Source organism: Rana temporaria, chromosome 2, assembly GCF_905171775.1.
Source record: "Rana temporaria chromosome 2, aRanTem1.1, whole genome shotgun sequence".
NCBI classification, from domain to species: domain Eukaryota; kingdom Metazoa; phylum Chordata; class Amphibia; order Anura; family Ranidae; genus Rana; species Rana temporaria.
Window position 1 is genome coordinate 121,793,850 of NC_053490.1, and position 26,270 is coordinate 121,820,119.

General features: G+C 45.5%; 1 protein-coding gene across 2 annotated transcripts in view; it reads left to right on the forward strand.

The window, feature by feature from the left end:
• The window catches only part of B4GALNT1 (beta-1,4-N-acetyl-galactosaminyltransferase 1), a 234,513-nt gene that overhangs the window by 105,388 nt on the left and 102,855 nt on the right, over positions 1–26,270 (forward strand). For both annotated transcript variants that reach the window (XM_040340886.1, XM_040340887.1), the window contains 2 exons: positions 7,059–7,262; positions 9,647–9,820. In XM_040340886.1, coding sequence (XP_040196820.1) covers positions 7,060–7,262; positions 9,647–9,820 — 377 coding nt within the window. In that variant the 5' untranslated portion in view covers position 7,059. The remainder of the gene's footprint in view (positions 1–7,058; positions 7,263–9,646; positions 9,821–26,270) is intronic.

Genomic DNA, 26,270 nt, shown 5'->3' on the forward strand with positions numbered 1-26,270 from the left:
CCGGGATCGTCCCGTAATATACATTTTTGTCCCGTGTCCCGGGAGCCTTCAAACCGGGACAATAGACAGTCCCGGAATCAACTGCCTGCCAGTCTGCCACACTCACTGCCACTGCTGACACAGTGCCGCTGTAATACAATCATTCTAAATCACTGGTTGCTAGGGACGCCCCGCTTGGCGTGTAGCAACCAGTGACGTCACCGTGTCCCGCTCTCTCTCTGCGGCTCCGACGCCACCCCCACCTCCTCCTCCTCCAGCGGCCAGCCGCAGCAGAGAGAGCAGCAGCGTCACCTACCGCGGCCAGGGCCGTCTTACCGAGTGGGCACAGCCTGGGGCCCAATCAGGGCCAGACATTTCAATCAGTAATCCGCCGCTCACCGCTCTCTGGCATCGGCACTTTTTTTATGCAGCGGGCAGCGGGAGCGTGACAGCAGCAGGGATTCGGAGAAGGTGGCCAGAGAGGATGTAAAAGCTCCCTGACCACCGAAGAGATGAGGTCTGCCTCCCCCCCCAGAACTTGGATGCCTCCAACTCCTCTCTGCTTCAAGAACCGTGCGCCGCGCGGCCCGGGCCGGAGGAGTGGAGAACAGGCTGGCTGGGAACCCGGAAGAAAGACCATGCGGAGCAGCGAGCAACCCCGGATCTAGAGGGAGACTCGGCGCTGCCACACTGCTGGCTATCAGGTACCGTACCAGGCATCCTGTACATACATGCCAGCACACTGAGAGGGGGCAGGGTGAGCAGAGGAGGGACAGCGCTATGTGGTCTGTCTCAGCCCCCTATTCTGCCTGTCAGACCCCCATCCTCTGCCTCTAAGACCCCCATCCTCTGCCTCTAAGACCCCCATCCTCTGCCTCTAAGACCCCCATCCTCTGCCTCTAAGACCCCCATCCTCTGCCTCTAAGGCCGGGTACACACGGACAAACATGTATGGTGAAAGCGGTCCGTCGGACCGTTTCCACCATACATGTCTGCCAGAGGGCTTCTGTACGATGGTTGTACACACCATCGTACAGAAGTCCGCGCGTAAACAATACGCGGGGCGTGTCCGCGGTGTCGCCGCGTCGATGACGCGGTGTCGCCGCGACAATGACGCGGCGACGTGGGCGGCCCGCCTTTAAAATGCTTCCACGCATGCGTCGAAGTCATTCGACGCATGCGAGGGACGGCGGGCGCCTGGACATGTACGGTAGGTCTGTACTGACGACCGTACATGTCCGAGCGGGCTGAATTCCAGCGGGCTGTTTTAAAACAAGTCCAGGAATATTTGCCCGCTGGGAAAAGGCCCGGCGGGCAAATGTTTGCTGGAATTCGGCCCGCTCGCGCCCACACACGACCAAACATGTCTGCTGAAACTGGCCTGCGGGCCAGTTTCAGCAGACATGTTTGCTCGTGAGTATGGGGCCTAAGACCCCCATCCTCTGCCTGTCAGACCCCCATCCTCTGCCTCTAAGACCCCCATCCTCTGCCTCTAAGACCCCCATCCTCTGCCTCTAAGACCCCCATCCTCTGCCTCTAAGACCCCCATTCTCTGCCTCTAAGACCCCCATCCTCTGCCTCTAAGACCCCCATCCTCTGCCTCTAAGACCCCCATCCTCTGCCTGTCAGACCCCCATCCTCTGCCTCTAAGACCCCCATCCTCTGCCTCTAAGACCCCCATCCTCTGCCTGTCAGACCCCCATCCTCTGCCTGTCAGACCCCCATCCTCTGCCTCTAAGACCCCCATCCTCTGCCTCTAAGACCCCCATCCTCTGCCTGTCAGACCCCCATCCTCTGCCTGTCAGACCCCCATCCTCTGCCTGTCAGACCCCCATCCTCTGCCTGTCAGACCCCCATCCTCTGCCTGTCAGAACCCCATCCTCTGCCTGTCAGACCCCCATCCTCTGCCTGTCAGACCCCCATCCTCTGCCTGTCAGACCCCCATCCTCTGCCTCTAAGACCCCCATCCTCTGCCTGTCAGACCCCCCATCCTCTGCCTGTCAGACCCCCTATCCTCTGCCTCCAAGACCCCCATCCTCTGCCTCTAAGACCCCCATCCTCTGCCTGTCAGACCCCCATCCTCTGCCTCTAAGACCCCCATCCTCTGCCTCTAAGACCCCCATCCTCTGCCTCTAAGACCCCCCATCCTCTGCCTGTCAGACCCCCCATCCTCTGCCTGTCAGACCCCCCATCCTCTGCCTGTCAGACCCCCATCCTCTGCCTGTCAGACCCCCATCCTCTGCCTGTCAGACCCCCATCCTCTGCCTGTCAGACCCCCATCCTCTGCCTCTAAGACCCCCATCCTCTGCCTCTAAGACCCCCATCCTCTGCCTCTAAGACCCCCACCCTCTGCCTGTCAGACCCCCCATCCTCTGCCTCTAAGACCCCCATCCTCTGCCTCTCAGACCCCCATCTAAGACCCCCATCCTCTGCCTCTCAGACCCCCATCCTCTGCCTCTCAGACCCCCATCCTCTGCCTCTCAGACCCCCCATCCTCTGCCTGTCAGACCCCCCATCCTCTGCCTGTCAGACCCCCCATCCTCTGCCTCTCAGACCCCCCATCCTCTGCCTGTCAGACCCCCCATCCTCTGCCTGTCAGACCCCCATCCTCTGCCTGTCAGACCCCCATCCTCTGCCTCTCAGACCCCCATCCTCTGCCTCTAAGACCCCCATCCTCTGCCTCTCTGACCCCTCTCCTCTGCCTCTCTGACCCCTCTCTCAGACCCCCCTCCTCTGCCTCTCAGACCCCCCCCCACCACCAGTGACCAGACGAGGAGTCAGTCAGACAGTCACTCCATCTCCATTATATGACTCCATATCAAAAGGTGAGCAAATAGGGGCAATTGACACTGGGTGGCAGCATCTGAAGGGGCACAGTAGCAACAATTGTAGGACACTCTGGCAGCATTTTATGGCACAGTGGGAACATTTGATGGGGCACAATGATGGCATTTGATGGGGCACAGTGGCGGCATTTGATGGGGCACAGTGGCGGCATTTGATGGGGCACAGTGGCGGCATTTGATGGGGAACAGTAGGTGCATTTGATGGGGCACAAGTAGGTGCATATGATGGGAACAGTGGCGGCATTAGATGGGGCACAGTGATGACATTTCACGGGCACAAGTGACTGCATTTGATGGGGCACGAGTGTCTACATTTGATGGGGCACAACTAGTGACTGCATTTGATGGGGCACAAGTGACTGCATTTGATGGGGCACAAGTGACTGCATTTGATGGGGCACACGCGACTGCATTTGATGGGGCACACGTGACTGCCTTTGATGGGGCACAAGTGACTGCCTTTGATGGGGCACAAGTGACTGCATTTGATGGGGCACACGCGACTGCATTTGATGGGGCACACGCGACTGCATTTGATGGGGCACACGTGACTGCCTTTGATGGGGCACAAGTGACTGCATTTGATGGGGCACAGTGGCGGCATTAGATGGGGCACAGTGGCGGCATTAGATGGGGCACAGTGGCGGCATTAGATGGGGCCTAGGGCCCACTATTGATCTTGCACACAGGCCCGCTGATTTCATGATACGCCCCTGCCCCCAAAACTGGCAAAAAAATATGTAAAAAAACTTATTTTTTTTGGGGGGGGGGGGGTGTCCCTGAATGGCAGTTTGGAAATGTGGTCACCCTACTGCAGCTACAGGCATCATTCAGATATCCATCTCTTCAGCCGGCGATCCTGTGCACCATAAGAAGGATCATAGCTGCATTTCTGCCACTTGATCGTTCTTATAGGCGACGGGAGGGGACATCGCCCCCCCTCCCTCCGCCATCCGATGCTTCTCCGGGCTCTCCTGTGCCATCGGACACCCGGAGAAACGATCTGCCAGCGCCGGATGGGAGGCATAGAGATGACCAGATGGTCACCAGTCATCTCTATGATCGTCGGAGGCCCGGGCACGATGTTATGACGTCACGCCCGGGTACCGGAATGTAAACAAAGCCGCAATCGCGGCTGAAAGCATTAGATCCGTGAATTTTTTTTCACGATCTCATGCTTTCCAGCCTGGAGGAGAGATGTGGGGTCTTATTGACCCCGCATCTCTCCATAAAGAGTACCTGTCACTAGGGCCGAAACAACTAATCGATTAATCGACAACTAATCGATTATGAAATTAATCGATTACAATTTTCATAATCGATTAATCGGCCAGTAACATAATGGGGTTAAAAAAACAAAAATTAGCCCTTTATAGTACAAAAAAGCAAATCGCTACTGTAAATATTACTTTCACAGTCCAACAGTAAAAAAAAATGAACCCCTTACAGTAGCGATTATTTGCTCTTTTTGTACTTATTTTTGTTTTTTTAACCCCATTATGTTACTAAACATCTCTGGCCCGGGTCACACCTGTTTTTTGGTGCTTTTTGCAGAAACACACTACAGTTCATTTACATGTTTTCCTATGGGACACGTTCACATCCATGATTTTTTTTTCAGCTGCTGCGTATTTGCAAAGGGCAAGGACTTTTTAACGCAAAACTGTGCTATTTTTTTTTTTTTTTGGTTCAATATACTTCAATGGAGAAGCTGCAGAAAAGCATGTAATGTGTTTTTGCGGCAATTCGTGTTTTGTAATCTGCCCAACAACAAATTGGCCCCAATTAAATTAAAATGCAAATTTTTTTTCTTTTAAGGCTATTATCCGATTAATCGATTAATCGAAACAATAATCGGCCAACTAATCGATTATGAAAATAATCGTTAGTTGCAGCCCTACCTGTCACTAACCATTCCTATTACAAGGGATGTTTAAAATAAATTAAGTAAAAAAAAAAAAAAAATTCTAAACGCCCCTATCCCCGGTAGCTCGTGCTCAGAAGCGAACACACACGTAAGTCCCCCCCACATATGTAAACGCCGTTCAAACCACACATGTGAGGTATCGCCGCGTGCGTTAGAGCGCCAGCAACAATTCTAGCACTAGACCTCCTCTGTAACTCTAAACTGGTAACCTGTAAACAAAAAAAAATAAGTGACGCCTATGGAGATTTTTAAGTACTGAAGTTTGGCGCCATTCCATGAGTGTGCGCAATTTTAAAGCGGGACATGTTAGGTATCTATTTACTTGGCGTAACTTCATCTTTCACATTATACAAAAAAATTGGGCTAACTTTACTGTTTTGTTCATTTTTAATTCATGAAACCGTTTTTTTCCCCAAAAAAAGGCGTTTGAAAAATTATTGCGCAAATACCGTGCGAGATAAAAAGTTGCAATGACTGCCATTTTATTTCTATGGGGGGTCTGAGTAATTTTTGCATGGAGGAGAGAAGTGCCAGAATAGGCCCGGTATGGAAGTGGTTAAATGAGCCATGCTTGCCATCTCTGACTGGCATTGTTGCTGCCCCCTGTTCATGTGTTCCCAAAGTGGCACCCCCACTGTGAAAGTGCTGAGATTAAATTGGAGTATGAACTGTATGTGAATTAAAGCAAGTGCTCACTCCATAAAGGAATGTGCAAAAAGATGTGGAACTTTAATCGTACCTCTTAGGCCTCTTTCACACTGGGGCAAAGGGCGGCATCGGCGGTAAAGCGATGCTATTTTTAGTGGTGCTTTACCGCCGTTTTTGCTGAGGTTTTCAGCCACTAGAGGGACGCTTTTAACCCCCGCTAGCGGACGCAAAAGGGTTAAAAGCGCCCCACCCATGTATTGGCGCTTTTCAGGCAGTATAGCTGCGTGCCCCATTGATTTCAATTGCCAGGAGCGGTGGAGGAGCGGTATACACACCGCTCCTTCACCGCACCAAAGATGCTGCTAGCAGGACTTTTTCTACTCACCGCTCCAGTGTGAAAGCCCTCGGGGCTTTCACACTGGAGAGACAGCAGCAGCTGTTTCAGGCCACTTTGCAGGCGCTATTTTTAGCGTTATAGCGCCTGCAAACCACCCCAGTTTGAAAGGGGTCTAAGAAGATTATTAACATACCGTACAGACACCTGATAACAATATATTAATTACTGAAAACTTTTAAGAAAACATTTGCCATGTTTTGAAACGATAATGACCTTGTCCCAGCACTGCAGGGACGCACCAGACCCCTGTGTGAGCCGCTCCCACGGCAGTGTGAACCCAGCCTTTAAGTACATTTTCCCAGACCTCCCTATTCACACAATTGGCTGTACCCCTGCAGGTCCATACTAACCAACTACAATGGCCCTGCACAGTGTTTGAAAGCAGGCTGGCAAAAATCTTGTGCCAAGCTGTCTGCATCTGCATGACAATGTCCCATTGACTTGAATTGAATGTAATTGTGCAGCAGAGGCAGAGGCCTCCTGAGTAGAACCAAATTACCTGCTGGTTTATTTTGAAATGTGGGCAGAAAAGTTCACAAGCTTGGGGAGGGAGTTCACTCCATGCAGATGGTATGCCAGGTCAGATATGAAACCAAGATAATGTTTTTATTGTGCTTAGTGTTTCTAGAAAAATCAACAGGTATTTATGTACTTGTTGAAAATGTTCTTAGCCTAAAAAGTAAGACTGCATTCACACCTAAGCGACAAAACGCCCGACGCGGGACGCTTCTGCCGCTAGAGGGGAGAATTCCCATTGCTGTCTATGGAGATGGTTCACATCTCATAGACGCGCAACGCCTGTCGCCTGAAAAAAAGTCCCGGACCCTTTTTTTCACGCGACAGGCCTGTTTTTCCCATAGACAGCAATGGGAATACTTTTAGGAAAAAAAAAAAAAATTGAAACATTTGTACTCGCGGCAAATCTGCCGCTACACGCGAACGCGGCTGTCGCTTAGGTGTGAATGCAGCCTAAAAATAAATGCAGCCACTACATCTAACGGCTTGTTTCATTTTGGGGAGTTTAGATAAGTATTAGGCTCTGGGGTAGAAGGCGCAAAAGATGAATATAAAATACTTTTTTTTTCTACAAGATAACATTTATTTCTGTGAACATTTCTTTCAGCGAGATAAGGTTTTTTTTCTAGAGACCATGAACTTAAACCAGTATAAATAAAAAAAAATTTAAGTGTAAATACATGTTGTAATCTTGTACCACTATGCATATAAATGTACTAACATATTTTTCGGGTTTTCCTTTCAGAATGAGACCCAACAGAAGGTTGTGCTTTATACTGGTTGTGCTGGTTCCATTAAGCTTATTCTTCTTCCATGTGATGACCAAGTCTGACAAAGTGGTGGCCGTATGGAACAGAGAAGCCCCCGAGGACATTCTGGATAATAGCATACTACAGCCTGCAGACAAATATGCTCACATATCCTTGAAATGGAAAGAAGAAATTTTAGAGTATGTACAACTGCTATACTTTAAGCAGCTTCTGTTTTTCCAGACCTGACATCATTATGTATGACTAATGCATGTTGTATAATGCCTCGTACACACGATCGTAATTTCCGATGGAAAAAGTCAGACGGACTATTTCCATCGGATATTCCGAGGAATTCCATCGGAGTTTACATAAAGAACATGTTCTCTTTTACTCCGTCAGAATTCCAATGTGAGTTTGGTTGGGCAAAAGCCTGATTGTGTGTACGGGGCATTAGATGTTACCTTCAAATTCTTAAACCTCCATATTCTTGCTGCCATGAGATGAACAGTGTTGCAGCATGTAAAATGCTGCTTTTACGGGCTAGCTCTGGACTGTCTTCTCCCACCCCATGTGTCTTCCTGTTTGATAGTGTGGATGCTTTTTGCAATTGGTTGCCAATAGGAAGGTTTAGGGAATGGGAGATAGCAGGCCAGAGGTCAGTAATGGAAGCTGTGTTGACATTTGCATAATAGAGTTCAGTAAGGCCACATGTACACGGGACGCTGCAAAACGTACGTTCAGAGGCAGTTGGGCGCTTTTTTCAACTGTCCCTGAACTCATTCAATGTTATCCTATGTGACCATGTATTGCCGTTTTTAGGCAGTTGCATTTAACAGCGTTTCTTCGAAAGCAAAAAAATTGGTTCAGATGCCGAAGATTTCCACGTTTCAGACGCCAGACGGTAACCCGCGTTAAGCAGAGTTTCGTTTATAGGCCTTTTTTTTCGTTTTTTGGGCATTTAAAAAAAATGTAAACGCTTCTAAACGCAAACGCAGCTAAATGCGGAAAAACTGACGTATTAAATGTGGGCTACTATATGTCAAGTTAAATCGTTCAGGAGCAGTTGTAAAAACGTCCCTAAAGCCTAAATTCCAGGGTGCTCTGAAGATAATGGACATGGAGCTGTCAGTTTTACAGGGGTTGAGATTCATATTAAAGATTAACAAGCTCTGGAGCAACTGCTCTTGCAGAGTGCAACTGCACTTCACAAAGTGCACAGTCTATTTGCCTTTATTAAATCAACGCCACAGTGTATTAAGGCTATTCCAGGGGTCAGCGGGTACCAGTTCTTTGCTTAAAGCGGAGGCCCGCCCTAAAAAATAAAAATAAACAAAAAGGCTTCAAAAAATACAATATTTTTTATACTTACCAGAAATGGCTGTTGCTAGGCAGATCGTCCTAATCTGCCACTTCCTATTCCGCTGTGATCTTCTGTGTTCTCCTCCTTGCGTTCTCTTCTGGGACATTTGGGAGAGGTGTTTTCTGGGACCTGTGTGTGTTCCAGATGACAGCCGGCCATTCACAAAGTGCGTCGCGCGACTCGCGCATGCTCAGAAAGAAATGGGCAGTGAAGCATCAAGGCTCCACTGCCTGTTTCCCTTACTTCGAATGCGCCGGGACCCAATCTAAGGGATGGGGCGGCCGACATCTCGGGCACCCTGGACAGGTAAGTGTGCTTATTAAAAGTCAGCAGCTACAGTGTTTGTATCTGCTGACTTAAAAAAAAAAAAATTAACAGCTGGACCTCCGCTTTAACAGACAGCCAGCTTTAGTCTACCTGGGCCATGTAATTAACGTCCAAGGTACAACAATCCATTAAAGCCTAAAGCTGGGTACACAAGATCAGTGCATAAATACAAGCAATGTTATTGCAGCGATCTCTCCCCCTAAGACTAGAGAATTTAAGAGAATTCAACTAAATCTGCAGCCAGCAGCACAAAACATACTTTTTTTTACATGTTTTGTACAAACGGCTTTAATTGCTTTATGCAACGAAAGCAGTCATGGAATCAGGGCTGGCTGCTCAGAAAAAAAAGGAATAATGTTAGGCAAATAGGTAGTAATGGTCATTTTAAAGATATAAATAAGCACAGTATATATTTTTTTAATTTATGTGCCTCTTTGGGTTATAATAGACATATGATTATGGTCACTCAATTCAATGATCTGTGGGTGGCACCAAAGCTGACTGTTATAAAGAATGGCTGGGTACATGATTGTAATTGTTTTAGCTTCATCTTCCTGCCCTCACCATATAATGGTACCTGTATTAGGTAGCAGAGTTTTTTAGCACTTGGTCCCCTCAGTATCCTGAGAAAAATCACTTTGTGCCTTGTAATTCCTGTGGCCAGCTTTTAATTATAGGGAAATTTTAACGTTACCCTCTAAATTGTTTGGCACGTAAGTAAAGCAGGCAGTTTGCTGTTATTTTTTTCCTACTGTTCCATTTAAACTAGTTGGCTTCCTGCAATTCAAACCCATTGTATTCTACAAAAAATCATCTTTGGAGCATAAGAGCTTTTTTTGTTGCTGACGTTAATTTGAAGCCAGGGTGGATTAATTGGATTTTATCTCTTCACAGACTTTTGCCAAGAAACAGTTGCAAATGTGAAGCTCAGGCCACTCTAGACATTCCTTTTAGACAAGAGCTCCTTGGAAAACCTTATGCCGTCGACTTTACTTCAGATGTGGAGCCTTCATTATTTGAGGATACCTATAGACGAAGAGAACTGGAATATAGTAACTTCAAAATGAGGTACAGCCACCAGCAATGCATTAATGTAAAGTATTGTTGTAATAAAAAAAGCCAATATTGCTAAGGACTACTCACGATACAATGCAATAACTTTTAGTGCCGCTCTAGGTGTTCTGGTAACATATAGGACCGGTGTCTGACAGTATTAGATGGGTGCTGGATTAAGCTATCAAGTGCTTAATCCAGGTAGCATTTTAGCATATACACTAGAAAGAAAGGGGTCATGAGCGCAATCGTAAATGCACTAAATCGTGAACAAATAATAAACACTGATAAATCTATAAAACCACATACGTGTTATAAAAAGACAGGCAATAAGCAATCCTAAATGGACCAAACGTGTGACAAAATATAAGTTAAATGATAATGGATCCAAACCTATAAATGACACCTCTGTGCCAAACCTCAAATGCAGATAAAAATGAACTGAATAAGTGCTGGCTGCTATAATAAACTGTGCCAAATTCTGTGGAGGAAATCAATAAACGCAAAATAAAAGTCCAAAAGCTGTCAGATGTATGTTATCAATGGCAACACACATAAGCTTCACAGATGAGTCTTCCTAGATGATGGGCTCACAGGGCGCTTACCTCCCTCTTGTAAATCAATGGCCTGAAATAACTGCAGCCAAGCTTGATAGATGCTGCAACGTCCTGATGGCTGTGCTGCAAATCCTGATCTTTCAGCAAGATGGAAACTCGCCGTGGAATGCAGAGGTCAACAGGGAGGAAACAAAAAAGTAGAGGCTTCCATCGTGAAGTACGTAAAACAGGGGGGGTTTATTAAAGAATAAAAAACTGCTTACAAGCATGTAGTTTAAAAAACGCGAATAATGAAAGTTCCGGTCAGACGGGGTTTCGCGTCACTTCCGGTCACGTCTAGCTGTCCTTACGCGTTACATCACGGCACGTGACTTCATCAGAGGATTCTGATAGGCTGGGGGTGTTTCTTTATATATGCTACTGAGCAGAAATAGAGCAGCGGCCATTTTGGAGACTAATGTCTCCAAATACAACGGCGGCCATTTTACTAGAGGGAAAAAACATACGGACACAAAACCGGAACAGGTCTCCCATCACGGCAGCAGCCATTTTAATAAAAGGGTAGACAGATAGAGTCCTCGGTCAGGTGCCATTTTACATGAATCAATATTTATGTATAATAAATGAATTTAAAGTGGATGTAAACCCCACATTTTTTTTTATGTCACAATGTAGAGAATAAGATTTCCTATCATCTGTGCCCAGTCTTGCCACACAGAGTTAATCCAGCGCTGAGCAATCCTCTTTTTATTGTTCAGGGAAATAAAACGGACTTCCAGATAAAAAGCAAAGTCCGTTCCGCCCCCATGCTTTGAGTGACAGGACACAATTCACATCACCCTCCCTCTCCTCTCCTCTTCCTTCTAGCTCTCCTAGAGTTTGCTGTCTGTCCTGTGTTTTGACTAAATGTTTTCAAAACATGAGGTTAAACACAGTTCAATGTCATGATGAAATGCTCCAGTGAACAGCCATCAGAATATACATAGACAAGTTATTAGGGGAGATATATGTAGTCGGAGCTTGAGTGATCTTCTTATTATTGGTATATTGCAGTGTGCGTGTCTGATGTCACCTGAACACAGATGCAAAATTCCTATATTACCAGGATGTGTTATGTGGGGGAGGGGTGGATTTATCACTTTTTATACTTACACCCAGTAAGGCTGAATGAACTTAGGGCTGGTTCACATGCTGTTCGAGATCGCAAGTGATTCGCACTGCACTGCTGTTCAGATCACATGCGATATCTGTGCGATGCGATTTCAGCCATACAAACTGTATGGCTGAAATCGCATCTCATTTGGACCAAACACGCACAGGACCCTTTTTTTGGTCCACACCAGAATCGCATAGGTGTTCACACCCATGCGATCCGATTCATGTCCTAACTGTCAGTTCGCAGTGCGATATGCGAGCTGTAATGGGGGTGTCATTATCATTGTATGACACTCCCCAGCAGTTTGCATATGGCAGTGTGAACTACCGTGCGAGTCGGGTGCGATGTGGGAACCCGCAGTGGATTCGCAGGGTTTCCGAATTGCACCAGTGTGAACCGAGCCTTGGTGGGAGCAGTCAGGTGACATTTGTAGGCTGTATGCTTTGAGGCTTGGTTCACACTGGTACGATTCGGGAACCCTGCGAATCCACTGCGGGTTCCCACACCGCACCCGACTCGCACGGCAGTTCACACTGCCATATGCGAACTGCTGGGGAGTGTCATACAATAGTAATGTCATCCCCATTTCAGCTTGCATATTGCACTGCGAACTGACAGTTTTTTACAAGAATAGGATCGCATGTGTGAACACCCATGCGATTCTGGTGCAGACCAAAAAAAGGGTCCTGTGCGTGTTTGGTCCGAATGTGATGCGATTTCAGCTATACAGTTTGTATGGCTCAAATCGCATCGCACAGACATCGCATGTGATCTGAACAGCAATGCGGTGCGAATCACAGGAATGTGGAGTGTACAGTGGTGGGTAGTACATGCAGGATGGTGTCAGGATAGTGGACAGTGTCAGATAATTTTTTTATTTTACAATTTATAATTTTTTTTTTCCAAAAGGTTTTTTGGGACCAGTGGATTTTTTAAATTTTTATAAATTTTTACAATTACATTTAAAAAAATAAAAATCTACAATTTTTTTGTACTATTGATGAGAGGGTGGGGTTTTATTTTTTAAATATATTTTTTCACAGTGCTTTGGGAAAGGGGTGGGGTAGTGGTTGGTGTCAGTGGGGCAGTGGTCAGTGTCAGTGGATGGTGTCAGTGGTCTGTGTCAGTGGGGTAGTGGTAGGTGTCAGTGGGGCAGTGGTCAGTGGGGTAGTGGTCAGTGGACGATGTCGGTGGGGTAGTGGACGATGTCAGTGGGGTAGTGGTCGGTGTCAGTGAGCGATGTCAGTGGGGTAGTGGTCAGTGTCAGTGGGGTAGTGGTCGGTGTCAGTGGGGTAGTGGTTGGTGTCAGTGGACGATGTCGGTGGGGTAGTGGACGATGTCAGTGGGGTAGTGGTCGTGTCAGTGGACGATGTCGGTGGGGTAGTGGACGATGTCAGTGGGATAGTGGTCGGTGTCAGTGGACGATGTCAGTGGGGTAGTGGTCGGTGTCAGTGGACGATGTCAGTGGGGTAGTGGTCGGTGTCAGTGGACGGTGTCAGTGGGGTAGTGGTCGGTGTCAGTGGGGTAGTGGTCGGTGTCAGTGGACGGTGTCAGTGGGGTAGTGGTTGGTGTCAGTGGACGATGTCAGTGGGGTAGTGGTAGGTGTCAGTGGACGATGTCAGTGGGCTAGTAGTTGGTGTCAGTGGGGTAGTAGTCGCTGTCAGTGGACGATGTCAATAGGGTAGTGTCAGTGGGGTAGTAGTCGGTGTTAGTGGACGGTGTCAGTGGGGTAGTAGTTGGTGTCAGTGGACGATGTCAATAGGGTAGTGTTAGTGGACAGCGTCAGTGGGGAAGTAGTCAGTGTCAGTGGACGATGTCAATAGGGTACCTAGAAATTACACGCCGTGTAACTTAAGTGCCTCCGTCGCAAGGCGGTCGTCTGCTCGAGGGGGCGATTCCCATTTAAATTAGGCGCGCTCCCGCGCCGGACGTACTGCGCATGCGTGTGACGTCATTTTTCCCGACGGGCAGCGCGCGAACGTAATTTACGCCGGTCTTTGTGGATTGCAACGGGACAATAAAGTTGCGACGGGTTAAATAAAAAATACGCGCCGAAAAAAAATAATCAAAATTTTTAAAAAAATGCCGCGATCGAAAAAAAGGTCTGGTTTTACATGGTGTACTAACTTTACACATTGTAAAACATCTATTCACCCAAAATAACAGATCACTACTTGCCCAGGCTTTTATCCATTCTCGGTTAGACGGGGCAAACGTATTCCTATTGGGTGCCCCGCAGAAATGGGCCCATAAGCTTCAGGTGGTTCAGAACCACACTGCTCGCTTTGTACTCGGTCTAGCGAGAAGAGACCATATTAGCCTGGCCAGGAGATCACTTCATTGGCTCCCTATCGAGCAGAGAGTGATCTTTAAAACGCTCTGTATCTTCTTCCGTGCATACTGGGGACAGGGTCCCAAGTACTTACACAGCTTGGCGGTGCACTATGAACCCTCGCGCCCATTAAGATCCAAGACCCAACATTTAGCCACAGTCATTCCATCTAAACTTTCTTCCATGGGAGGCAAACGACTCCAGAGTAGGGGTGCCATGCTGTGGAATGCCCTCTCCTTGGAACTTAAGATGACATCTAACCTGCTCCTCTTCAGAAAAAAACTAAAGACGGAACTGTTCATCCAGGCCTATGGTTAAATTTATATTCTTTTCCCTCTTACAGTCCGCCCCCTCATTGAAGGGGCCACTTGCCTTTCCAATAACTATGATGTCCTTTACCCCTCCTCTAGTATCCCCACTGTTCCTTTTTTCTTTTATATTTTTTCTCATACACTTCACGGCTCATTCCTCTTGCTCCCCTAAGGGCTGGATACCCTTTCCTTTTACCGCCCTCTCTTCTCTTTTCTCTCTCTTCTTCACCACGGATTGATTCAAAGTTACATCTCACCAGCGGCGCTTAGACGCTCACTTCACAGTGGGCATTTGGCGCCTAATTAAGCTCAAAAATCAATCAATCAATCAATCAATCAAAACCAGCCCTAATTTTGCGCAAGCAAATCGTAACTTACGCAGAAAACACAAAGTATTCTATCTGTATGGTTATACCCCAATTCCGACTCAGTCCATACCAATTACACTATTTATGCTGTGATGAAGGTATCACATTCCTATTCTGTCATTACATTAACCACTTGCTTACTGGGCACATAAACCCCCTTCGTTCCCAGGCGAAATCTCAGCGTCCGGCACTGCGTCGCTTTAACTGACAATTGCGCGGTCGTGCGACGTGGCTCCCAAACAAAATTGGCGTCCTTTTTTCCCCACAAATAGAGCTTTCTTTTGGTGGTATTTGATCACCTCTGCGGTTTTTATTTTTTGCGCTATAAACAAAAAAAGAGCAACAATTTAAAAAAAATATATTTTTTTTTTACTTGTTGCTATAATAAATATCCCAATTTTTTTTTAAAAAAAATATTTTTTTTCTCAGTTAAGGCCGATACGTATTTTTCGACGTATTTTTGTAAAAAAAAAAAAAAATCGCAATAAGCCACTGGTTTGCGCAAAAGTTATAGCGCCTACAAAATGGGGAACAGAATTATTATTTTTTTTATTATTTTTTTTTTTACTAGTAATGGCGGCGATCTGCGATTTTTATTGGGACTGGGATATTGCGGCGGACGTATCGGACACTTTTGACACAAATTTGGCGCCATTCACATTTATACAGCGATCAGTGCTATAAAAATGCACGAATTACTGTATAAATGTGACTGGCAGTGAAGGGGTTAACACTAGGGGGTGAGGAAGGGGTTAACTGTGTAGCCTGGGTGTGTTATAACTGTGTGGGGGGAGGGGGGTGACTGGGGGAGGGGACCGATGCTGTGTCTCTATGTACAAGAGACACAGATCGGTCTCCTCTCTCCCTGACAGGACGTGGAGCTCTGTGTTTACACACAGAGCTCCACGTCCCTGCTGTCACCTGCCGTGTCACCGACGATCGCGTGTACCCGGCGGACATCGCGGCCGTCAGGTACACGCATCGGGTCTTCGGCGATGCGCCGGGACAGTTTTTACCCGCCGCGCGCCACCCAGTGGTGCGCGCGGGTAATGCACATAAAAGGCCGTGTTTAAACGGCCACTTGGCACTTGAGAGCCGCGCTGCGGACGTATTTCGTCTATAGCGCGGATCTCAAGTGGTTAAGAAGCAGTACTTGATCAATTCAAGGTATTTTAACTTTGGGGTCATTGCTTATTCCTTATTTAGTCCTTTGTGGCTATGGGAATGCATCTGACCAATTTATATTATTAAATTAGATCCATTTTGGTCACACCCTGATCCATCTCCATTTTTCTATTTTAATGTTTTAGCAATTATGGTTGGTACAGTTAAGGGTTACGCCCTTGCTTTGTTACTTATAACCATGCTATTAATATAAATTAATTTATTATACATAAATATTGATTCATGTAAAATGGCACCTGACCGAGGACTCTATTTGTCTACCCTTTTATTAAATTGGCTGCCGCCGTGATGGGAGATCAATTTGTGTCTAATCTGTTCCGGTTTTGTGTCCGTATGTTTTTTCCCTCTAGTAAAATGGCTGCCGCTGTATTTGGAGACATTAGTCTCCAAAATGGCCACCGCTCTTTTTCCGCTCAGTAGCATATATAAAGAAACACCCCCAGCCTATCAGAATCCTCTGATGAAGTCACGTGCCATGACGTAACGCGTAAAGACAGCTAGACGTGACCGAAAGTGATGCGGAACCCCGTCCGACTTTCGTTATTTGCGTTTTTAAACTACATGCTTGTAAGCAGTTTTTTATTCTTTAATAAACCCCCCCCCCCCCTGTTTTACGTACTTCACGATGGAAGCCTCTACTTTTTTGTTTCCTATCTGTTGACCTCTGCATTCCACGCCGAGTTTCCATCTTGCTGAAAGATCAGGATTTGCAGCACAGCCATCAGGACGTTGCAGCATCTATCAAGCTTGGTTGCAATTATTTCAGGCCATTGCTTTACAAGAGGGAGGTAAGCGCCCTGTGAGCCCATCATTTAGGAAGACTCATCTGTGAAGCTTATGTGTGTTGCCATTGATAACATGCATCTGACAGCTTTTGGACTTTTATTTTGCGTTTATGGATTTCCTCCAGCACTTATTCAGTTCATTTTTATCTGCATTTGAGGTTTGGCACAGGTGTCATTTATAGGTTTGGATCCATTATCATTTAACTTATATTTTGTCACACGTTTGGTCCATTTAGGATTGCTTATTGCCTGTCTTTTTATAACACTTATGTGGTTTTATAGATTTATCAGTGTTTAATTTTTGTTCACGATTTAGTGCATTTATGAATGCGCTCGTCACCCCTTTCTTTCTATTCCAAATATTTTGTTAGTGTTTGTACTCATAGATTTGAGCAGCATTCTGATTTGATTGCACATTCTTTTGGATTCACCTCACTTTATTCACTATTGACTAGCGCTAAAGACAATTTTTTTTATTTTTAGCATATACACTGTTTGCGCAATTATTAGGCAAGTGAGTATTTTGATCAAATCATAATTTGAATGCATATTGTCCAAGTCCAAGCTGTATAAATTTAATTGCTTTTTGGATTTAACCACTTCAGACCCAGAAGAATTTACCCCCTTAGGTCTCGTACACAGGTTAACCAGAGGATAACGGTCTGATGGACCGTTTTCATCGGTCCAAACCGATCGTGTGTGGGCCCCATAGGTTATTTAACCATAGTTTAAAAAAAAAGCCAACTTGCTTTAAAATTAACCTATGGATTCCTAACCGATGGGGAAAAAAGATCGTTAGTAGGCACAACCATCGGTTAAAAATCCACGCATGCTCAGAATCAAGTCCACGCATGCTTGAAAGCATTGAACTTCGTTTTTTTCAGCATGTCGTTGTGTTTTACGTCACTGCGTTCTGACACGATCGTTTTTTTTTAACTAATAGTGTGTAGGCGCGACGGACCATCAGTCAGCTTCATCGGTCTTTCAGACCGTTCTCATCGGATGGACTGATCGTGTGTACGAGGCTTAAATGACCAGAGCATTTTTTGCGATACGGCACTGCGTCGTTTTAACTGACAATTGCACGTTCTACGTTGCACCCAAACAAAATGTATGTCCTTTTTTCCCCACAGATAGAGCTTTCTTTTGGTGGTATTTGATCACCTCTGCATTTATTTATTTTTGCGCTAAAAAAAGACCCGACAATTTTGAAAAAAACTATGTTTTTTACTTTTTCCTATAATAAATATCCCCCAAAAATATACAAAAATAACAAATTTCTTCCTCAGTTTAGGCCGATATGTATTCTTCAACATATTTTTGGTAAAACATCACAATAAGTATATATTGATTGATTTGCGCAAAAGTTACAGTGTCTACAAAATAGGGGATAGATTTATGGCATTTTTTTTTCATTAGTAATGGCGGCGATCTGCGATTTTTATCGTGACTGTGACATTGCCGTGGACAGATCGGACACTTTTGACACTATTTTGGGACCATTCACATTTATACAGCGATCAGAGCTAAAAATAGCCAATGATTACCGTATAAATGTCACTGGCAGGGAAGGGGTTAAACACTAGGGGGTCGATCAAAGGGTTATGTGTGTTCCCTCAGTGTGTTCTAACTGTAGGGGGGATGGGCTCACTAGAACATGACAGAGATCACTGCTCCCGATCACTGGGATCAGTAGATCCCTGTCATGTCACTAGGCAGAACAGGGAAATGCCTTGTTTACATCTCCCCGTTCTGCCTCTCTGTGTCACGATTGCGGGCCACCGACGGACATCGAGTCCGCGGGACTTGCGGGCACGCTCCCGCGGGTTTTTATAGAAAACAAAATGAGACTTTATAATCACTTTAAAGATGAAAGAATAATGACATAGTCCCCTTCCTCACCTGACCTTAACGCTATTAAGAACTTGTGGGCCCTTCTTAAACAGGAGATTCACATTGAAGGAAATCAGTACAGCTCACTGAACAGTGTCTAGGAGGCTGTGGTTGCTGCTGTACAGAAAGTTGATAATCAACAGATCAAGAAACTGACAGACGCAATGAATGGAAGGCTTATGACCCATTGAAAAGAAGGGTGGCTATATTGGTCACTGATTTTTTTTTTTTTATGCCAGAAATATTTATTTGTAAATTTTGAAAAGAAGGGTGGCTATATTGGCTATATTGGTCACTGATTTTTTTTATGCCAGAAATATTTATTTGTACATTTTGATTACTATTCTCACTTTAACAGATGCAAATAATCAAATGAGATGGGAACAGTTTAATTTTTTATTTATTTGCATAACAAATAGTTGCCCACTAATTGTGCACACATAGACATCACTTTTACTTTCTTCTATATTCAGGTTTGAGGGTGTAATAATATTTTAGATTGACCAAGAGCACTGTAGTTGTTCAATAATGACAATAATCCTCAAAAATACAACTTGCCTAATAATTGTGTACAGTATACAGCTGTGGCCAAAAGTTTTGAGAATTACACAAATAATAATTTTCACAAAGTTTTTATGAAGGCAATTTGCATATAGGGGGGATGGGCAAACTGTGCAAACTGTTGGCGCTATATAAATCCTGTATAATAATAATATACTCCAGAATGTTATGAAGAGTGATCAGATGAACTGCAATTAATTGCAAAGTCCATCTTCTGCCATGAAAATGAACTTAAGAGCAGGTTCACACCGGATACGATTTGCTTCGATTTGAGATGCGATTTCACATGTGAAATCGCATCTCAAATCGGCGGCATTTGCCGGCAAATGTCGGCAATGACACCGTCCTAATCAGTGCGACGCCGCATCTGCGGCGCTGCACCGATTTTAAAAAGTAGTTCCTGTACTACTTTTTGCGATCTTGGGCCGCGATTTACATTGACATCTGTGCAGAAACCTGCACAGATGTCTCTTAAATTGCGGCCGAAATCGGGACTGCCAGCGGGAGTGAAGCCTTGCGAGTTCAGCTGAACTTGCACGGCTTCACTCCCGCAGCCCAGTGTGAACCAGGGCTAAACCCCCAAAAAAAAATTTCCACTGGATTTCAGCCCTGCCACAAAAGGACCAGCTGACATCATGTCAGTGATCCTCTCATTCACACAGGTGTCAGTGTTGACGAGGAGAAGGCTGGAAATCACTCTGTAATGCTGATTGAGTTAGAGTGCTTTCACACTGGGGCTGCCCATGCGTTAGCAGTAAAGCGACAATTGTTTTAGTGCCCGTGTTGTGGCGCTTCCGATGCAATGGGCAGGGGTATTTTGAGAGCGCTGTATACAGCGTTCCCAAACTGCCCCGAAGATGCTGCTTGCAGGACTTTTTCTAACATCCCGCAAGCTGCAAGTGCACCGCCCCAGTGTGAAAGCACTCAGGCTTTCACATTCGGGCGTCATGGGAGGCAGGCACTCAGGCTTTCACATTCGGGTGGCTTGGAAGGCAATTCTTAGGTGCTTTACAGGCGATATTTCTATCGCTAAAACGCCTGCAAACTGCCTCAGTGTTAAAGGGCTCTTGGAATAACAGACTGAAAGCTTTAAAAGGAGGGTGGTGCTTGAAATCATTGTTCTTCCCCGGTTAACCATGGTTACCTGCAAGGAAACATGTGTAGTCATCATTGCTTTGCACAAAAAGGGATTCACATGCAAGGATATTGCTGCTACTAAGATTGCACCTAAATCAACCATTTATCGGATCATCAAGAACTTTAAGGAGAGAGGTTCAATTGTTGTGAAGCAGGCTTCAGGGCACCCAATAAAAAGTCCAGCAAGTGCCAGGCCGTCTCCTACAGTTGATTCAGCTGTGGGATCGGGACAACATCAGTGCAGAGCTTGCTCAGGAATGGCAGCAGGCAGGTGTGAGTACATCTGCACCGACAGTGAGGCGAAGACTTTTGGAGGATGACCTGGTATCAATAAGGGCAGCAAAGAAGCCACTTCTCTTCAGAAAAAACACCAGAGACAGACTGATATTCTGCAGGGATTAGGGTTGCTGAAGACTGGGGTAAAGTCATTTTCTCTGATGAATCCCCTTTCCGATTGTTTGGGGCATCCGGAAAGAACCTTGTCCGAAGAAGAAAAGGTGAGCGCTACCATCAGTCCTGTGACATGCCAACAGTAAAGCATCCTGAGACCCTTCATGTGTGGGGTTGCTTCTCAGCCAAGGGAGTGGGCTCACTCACAATTTTGCAACACAACCATGAACATTAGAAAAATGGGTAGGGGATCTTTTCCCTGCGTTTCTTGTAGGTATAGCAGCCCATTTAAATGAGTGGGCCGCTGTGCCTGCGCAAACGTGGCAAGCCGAACTTAGCCTACATTTTTTTTATTTTTAAAATTAGGATCACTTTAGGTGATAGGAAATCTTTCCAGTGGGGATGCAGAGAAAAATAAAAAACAAAAAACAGCTCAAGGTTAGAACTTCTGAAAATATTTTTTATTGCTATCAATGCCTTTTGCATAGTAAAAACTGCTTTTCCCATTTCTTGTGTGGGCATCACAGGGACAGGAACTGAGGGAGAATAGCCTAAAGAATATACATGCAGATTTGCTGGTCAAATGGCTATGCAATACATAAGAATTTTGTGAAGTCTCATTTATAAACAAAGTACAGTTGCAGAAAAGAGTAAGCCGTTAAAAAAAAAAAAGAAGGCTACCTGCAGATTCTGGTAAGGGTGCTTTTTAATATCATTAAATATTTTTGTCTAGAAGTTGTTTATGATGTAACTGAATTTCTCCTTTAAAGCCCTATACACACAATCTGATATCTGATGGAATCTAATCCGATGGATTTTTTCGTCGGATATCCGATGAAGCTGACTTTAATCAGTCTTGCCTACACACTATCAGTCAAAAATCAGACCGTGTCCAAAACACGGTGACGTACAACACTACGACGAGCCGAAAAAATGAAGTTCAATGCTTCCGAGCATGCGTCGACTTGATTCTGAGCATGCATGTATTTTTCTCTGATGGAGTTCCACACAGACGATCAGATTTTTCTATTGGTCTTTAATCCATAGGAAAAATTTAAAACATGTTCTATTTTTTAACACCGATGGAAAAATGACTGATGAGGCCCACACACAATCGGTTTGTCCGATGAAAACAGTCCATCGGTCTGTTTTCATCGGACAAACCGATCGTGTGTACACGGCTTAACTCTTCAGTGCTACAAATGCTCTTTATACAGTTGCTCTTTACCCTATGATGTAATCAAGAGCCACAATTAGGTTATATGAAATGAGATAGCTTGCCATAAATGCCTGCTGGGGATTAATTACTGATTTTGCACTGCCAGACATCTGCTGAGAACATATTGTTTCTGTACCTGGGAATAATGCACACTTAGTGACACCTATTATTCAGATTATATTTGCAAGCTGGAATTAAGAGTTACAATTTGAAAATACAATGGATTAAATAGCAATACATCTGCAATACAAATACTCATTTTAACTGCATTCCCTCTTAAAAATGAATGGTAACAAGATCAGAATAATGCATTGTGCATAGTACTGAACCTTTTACAAGACTGACAGTAGGAAAGGTTAAAGGGGTTGTAAAGTGTTTTTTCACCTTAATGCATCCTATGTGTTTTACTTACCTGAGCCTGTTCACCTGCTGTGTACGTGTTCGGCGTCCTCTTCTCCACAGAGCCTGGCCGTTGATTGGATAGATTGATAGCAGCGCAGTTATTGGCTCGTGCTGCTGTCAATCACATCCAAAGACGCAACGCACAAGGGAGCGGGGCCGAGTGATACAGTCGACGGCTTTAGCCACCAGCTGTATGACAGGAGCGCGCCCGCAAGCTAACCCCCTTGGGAGAGCGCTTCCCATGAAGGGGGTTAGCTATTGCGGGGAGGGGCCGAGACAGCTGCCGAGGGACCCCAGAAGACGAGGATTGGGGCCACTCTGTGCAAAACGAACTGCATAGTGGAGGTAAGTATAACATGTTTGTTATTTAAAAAAAAAAAAGAAACATTACAACCCCTTTAAGTTTTATTTATTTAAAATGTTTATGTTAATGGCAGTTTCCCTTTTTGTCCAAGTGACAAAGCATAACTAGAGTGAGAAGGAATTCGTTTTTATTGCCATCTGCGTCCCTGTTGAGGAGATTCGTCATCTCTCTTTGTCCTGTTTACTGTCATCATCGAGAAAAAATAAATAAAATAAATTCACAAATTTTGAGTTATCCCCATAAAAGTAATAGAGTGGAACTCTTCCAATGGGGACACTAGTTCTGTTGACCTGGGGGGCCTCAATGAATTCCCTTAATTTGATGGGATTTCCTCTCACTTTTTGTTTGGCTATGGGACGGGAAGTGAAGGTAAATCTCCCCAGTGGAACACAGATGACAAACATAATCAGGGGTTATAACCCTCCCTTAGGCCCCTTTCAGACTTGCGGACCGTATGTCCGCTTTTTCATCCATCCGTTTGTGGATGAAAAAGGGACATACATGGGTCCCTATGTGATTGCGGGTGTCAGCGGATAAACATCCGCTGACACCCGTAATCACCCGCCTCTGCAAAGATCCGATTTTGCAGACGGAAGGAAACCCTATTTTTTCTTCCGGCATCGGATCGGTGTTGGTGGGCCATGATCAGGGATGCATGCACTGTCCTGTCACCATTTGAGGAGGTCGCGAGGATGGTGAGCAGTGACAGTGCATGCATCAGTGAGACTGTCCCTCTTATTCACATGTTGGAGCACACGCTGCGTGGAATAATGGACAGGGTCCTTGAGGCAGAACAGAGGGAGGAAGAGGAGGACTTCCTTACCTCTCAAGGCCCCCTTTATCCAGACAGTGTTCCTGCTTGCCCGCCTATCACACAGGACGAGGAGGAGGAGAATTGTGTCAGCATGGAGGTGGAGCCTAGCACTCAGCATCAGCAGCAGTCTTTAAGGGATCAATTACAGTCCCAAGGAACCCATAGACTTGTACGTGGCTGGGATGAGGTGGCTGCGGATCCTGTCGTCCTCTGTGACCCAGAGGACTCTGCACCGAATGCCTCAGCAAACCTACATTGTATGGCCTCCCTGATCCTGAAAAGCCTGCGGAAGGATCCTCGTATTCGTGCTATCGAGGTGAGGGATCATTACTGGCTGGCAACTCTCCTTGATCCACATTACAAGAATAAGGTTGCGGACTTTATCTTGCCGGCGCAGAGGGAGCAGAAGATGAAACATCTTCGGGAGGCCTTGCAGAAAGGTCTGTGCAACGCGTTCCCAGAGACTGGGGGTTACAAAATCCAGGTCCTGGACAATGTGTTGCTGAGGCTTCGGTCAGTCACAGAAGGAGCGGTGGAGAAGGTGGCCATCTGACCGATGCGTTCAGACAATTTTTTAGTCCGCAGTCCCAAGGTATGACCGGTTCTAGCAACCATCGCCAGCGTCTGTTTTACATGGTGCAGGAATACCTAGGGGCAAGATCAGACATGGACACCTTTCCCACCGAAAATCCTCTGGCTAACTGGGTCTTGAGGATGGATCACTGGCCAGAGCTTGCACAGTACGCAATTGAGCTACTGGCTTGTCCTGCATCCAGCGTTCTTTCAGAACGCACATTCAGTGCTGCTGGAGGCTTTTTAACCGATCACAGGGTGCACCTCTCCACCGACTCGGTCGATCGACTGACCTTCATAAAAATGAATCAGGCTTGGATCACCACCAGCTACCAAGCACCTGATGCTGATGTAACTGAGTAATTTTTTTTTTAAATGTCAGATCCCTTCAAGACTGCCTATGCTGATGCTGAGTGACTATCCTTTTCCTCCTCAATGATCATGCTGATAGCTGGTAAGAACATTTTTGGTTCTGGGCACCGCCACCAGTGGCTAAGGCCCAATTTCTCTGCCCCTGTTTAACAGGGGCGTGTAACTACGATTTTTGATGCAATAATTTGCAGCGGGCTCATTCCTGCGCTACAACTAGAGTATCTGCGAGGGGTTGCAGTGTTTTGGCACCAGTGCCTAAGACCCAATTTTTCTGCCCCTGTTTAACAGGGGCGTGTAATTACAATTTTTGATGAAATACTTTGCAGCGGGCTCATTCCTGCGCTACAACTAGAGTATCTGTGAGGGGTTACAGTGTTGTGGCATCAGCACCAGTGCCTAAGACCCAATTTTTCTGCCCCTGTTTAACAGGGGCGTGTAATTACAATTTTTGATGCAATACTTTGCAGTGGGCTCATTCCTGCGCTCCAACAAGAGTATCTGTGAGGGGTTGCAGTGTTGTGGCAACAGCACCACCACCACCAACAAACGCCCAATTTTTCAGCCCCTGTTCAACAGGGGCATGTAATTACAATTATTGATCTAATATTTCACAGCAGGGCCCATTCCAGCAGGGCCCAAGAGTAACTGAGGGCTTACAGAGTTGTGACACCAGCGCCAGCACCAAAGGCCCAATTTTTCTACCACTGTTCAACAATGGCATGTAATTACAATTCTTGATATAATAGTTCACACAGCAGTGTTGTGGCAACACCTACACCTAGGGCCCAAATTTCTGCAGAGTATATACGGCAGGCCTCTACTTTCAAACATCCAACTTACAAACAACTCCTACTTGCAAACGGAAGGAGACAACAGGAAGTGAGAGGAAATCTACCCCTAGGAAGAGAAATTCTCTTCTGTAAGGGGTGTCTCCTGTCCACTGATGCTTTATCACCAATCCTTGTTTCACTACAAAACCCACATTTTCAAAACATCATTTGTCATTGGGACAGAAAGTGAATTGCAATCTTCTGAACAGATGCACACAGACAGCAAAACAAATGTTTACAGGGGTGATAACCCTTCTCTATGTTTTCAGAAAAGCTTAAAAATAGATTTTATGGCTGGAGCTACACTTTAAAAAAGTACCAGTTCAAAATTACAAACAGATTCTAAATAATTTTGCACGCCCAATTTTTCAGTTTTTTATTTGTTGAAAAAGTTTGAAATATCCAATAAATTTCGTTCCACTTCATGATTGTGTCCCACCTGTCGTTGATTCTTCAAAAAAAATACAGTTTTATATCTTTATGTTTGAAGCCTGAAATGTGGCAAAAGGTCGCAAAGTTCAAGGGGGCCGAATACTTTCGCAAGGCACTGTATATATACATACGTATATACTGTTGAAAGAATTCCAATCAGTGTCAGCTGTGATTTGAATGTTATTTACCATCTAATGCCACTTTTGGGTGTGTCTGTGCTCCCTTTCCCTTAGCCCCCTTTCACACTTATACGACTTGTCCCACGACTTAGGACTGCAAAATCGCATGACAAGTCATTCTCCATGATTTTCAATGACTACCATTCATATTGGCATGACTTCAAGTCGTACTGACTTCAAAGTAGTCCCTGCACTACTTTGGTCCGATTTTGATGCCACTTACACACGCAAACCCTGAAATCGGGGCTGCGAATCGTGGCAAAATCACGTGACTTTGAGGTTGCAGTAGTGTGAAAGGGGCCTTAGGCCTCGTACACACGACCATTTTCCTCGACAGAATCCATCAAGAAACTTGGTGGCAGAGCTTTTTTGCCGAGGAAAACGGTCGTGTGTATGTTTTTCGTCGAGAAAACTGTCGTGGAACTCGACGAGAAAAAAAGAGAACAAGTTCTCTTTTTCCTCGTCGGGAGTCTCAATTTCCTCGTCGAGAAACACGTTCGTGTGTATGCTTAGAAACCCGTGCATGCTCAGAATAAAGTATGAGACGGGAGCGCACCTTCGGTAAAAGTAGCGTTTGTAATGGAGATAGAACATTTGTCATGCTG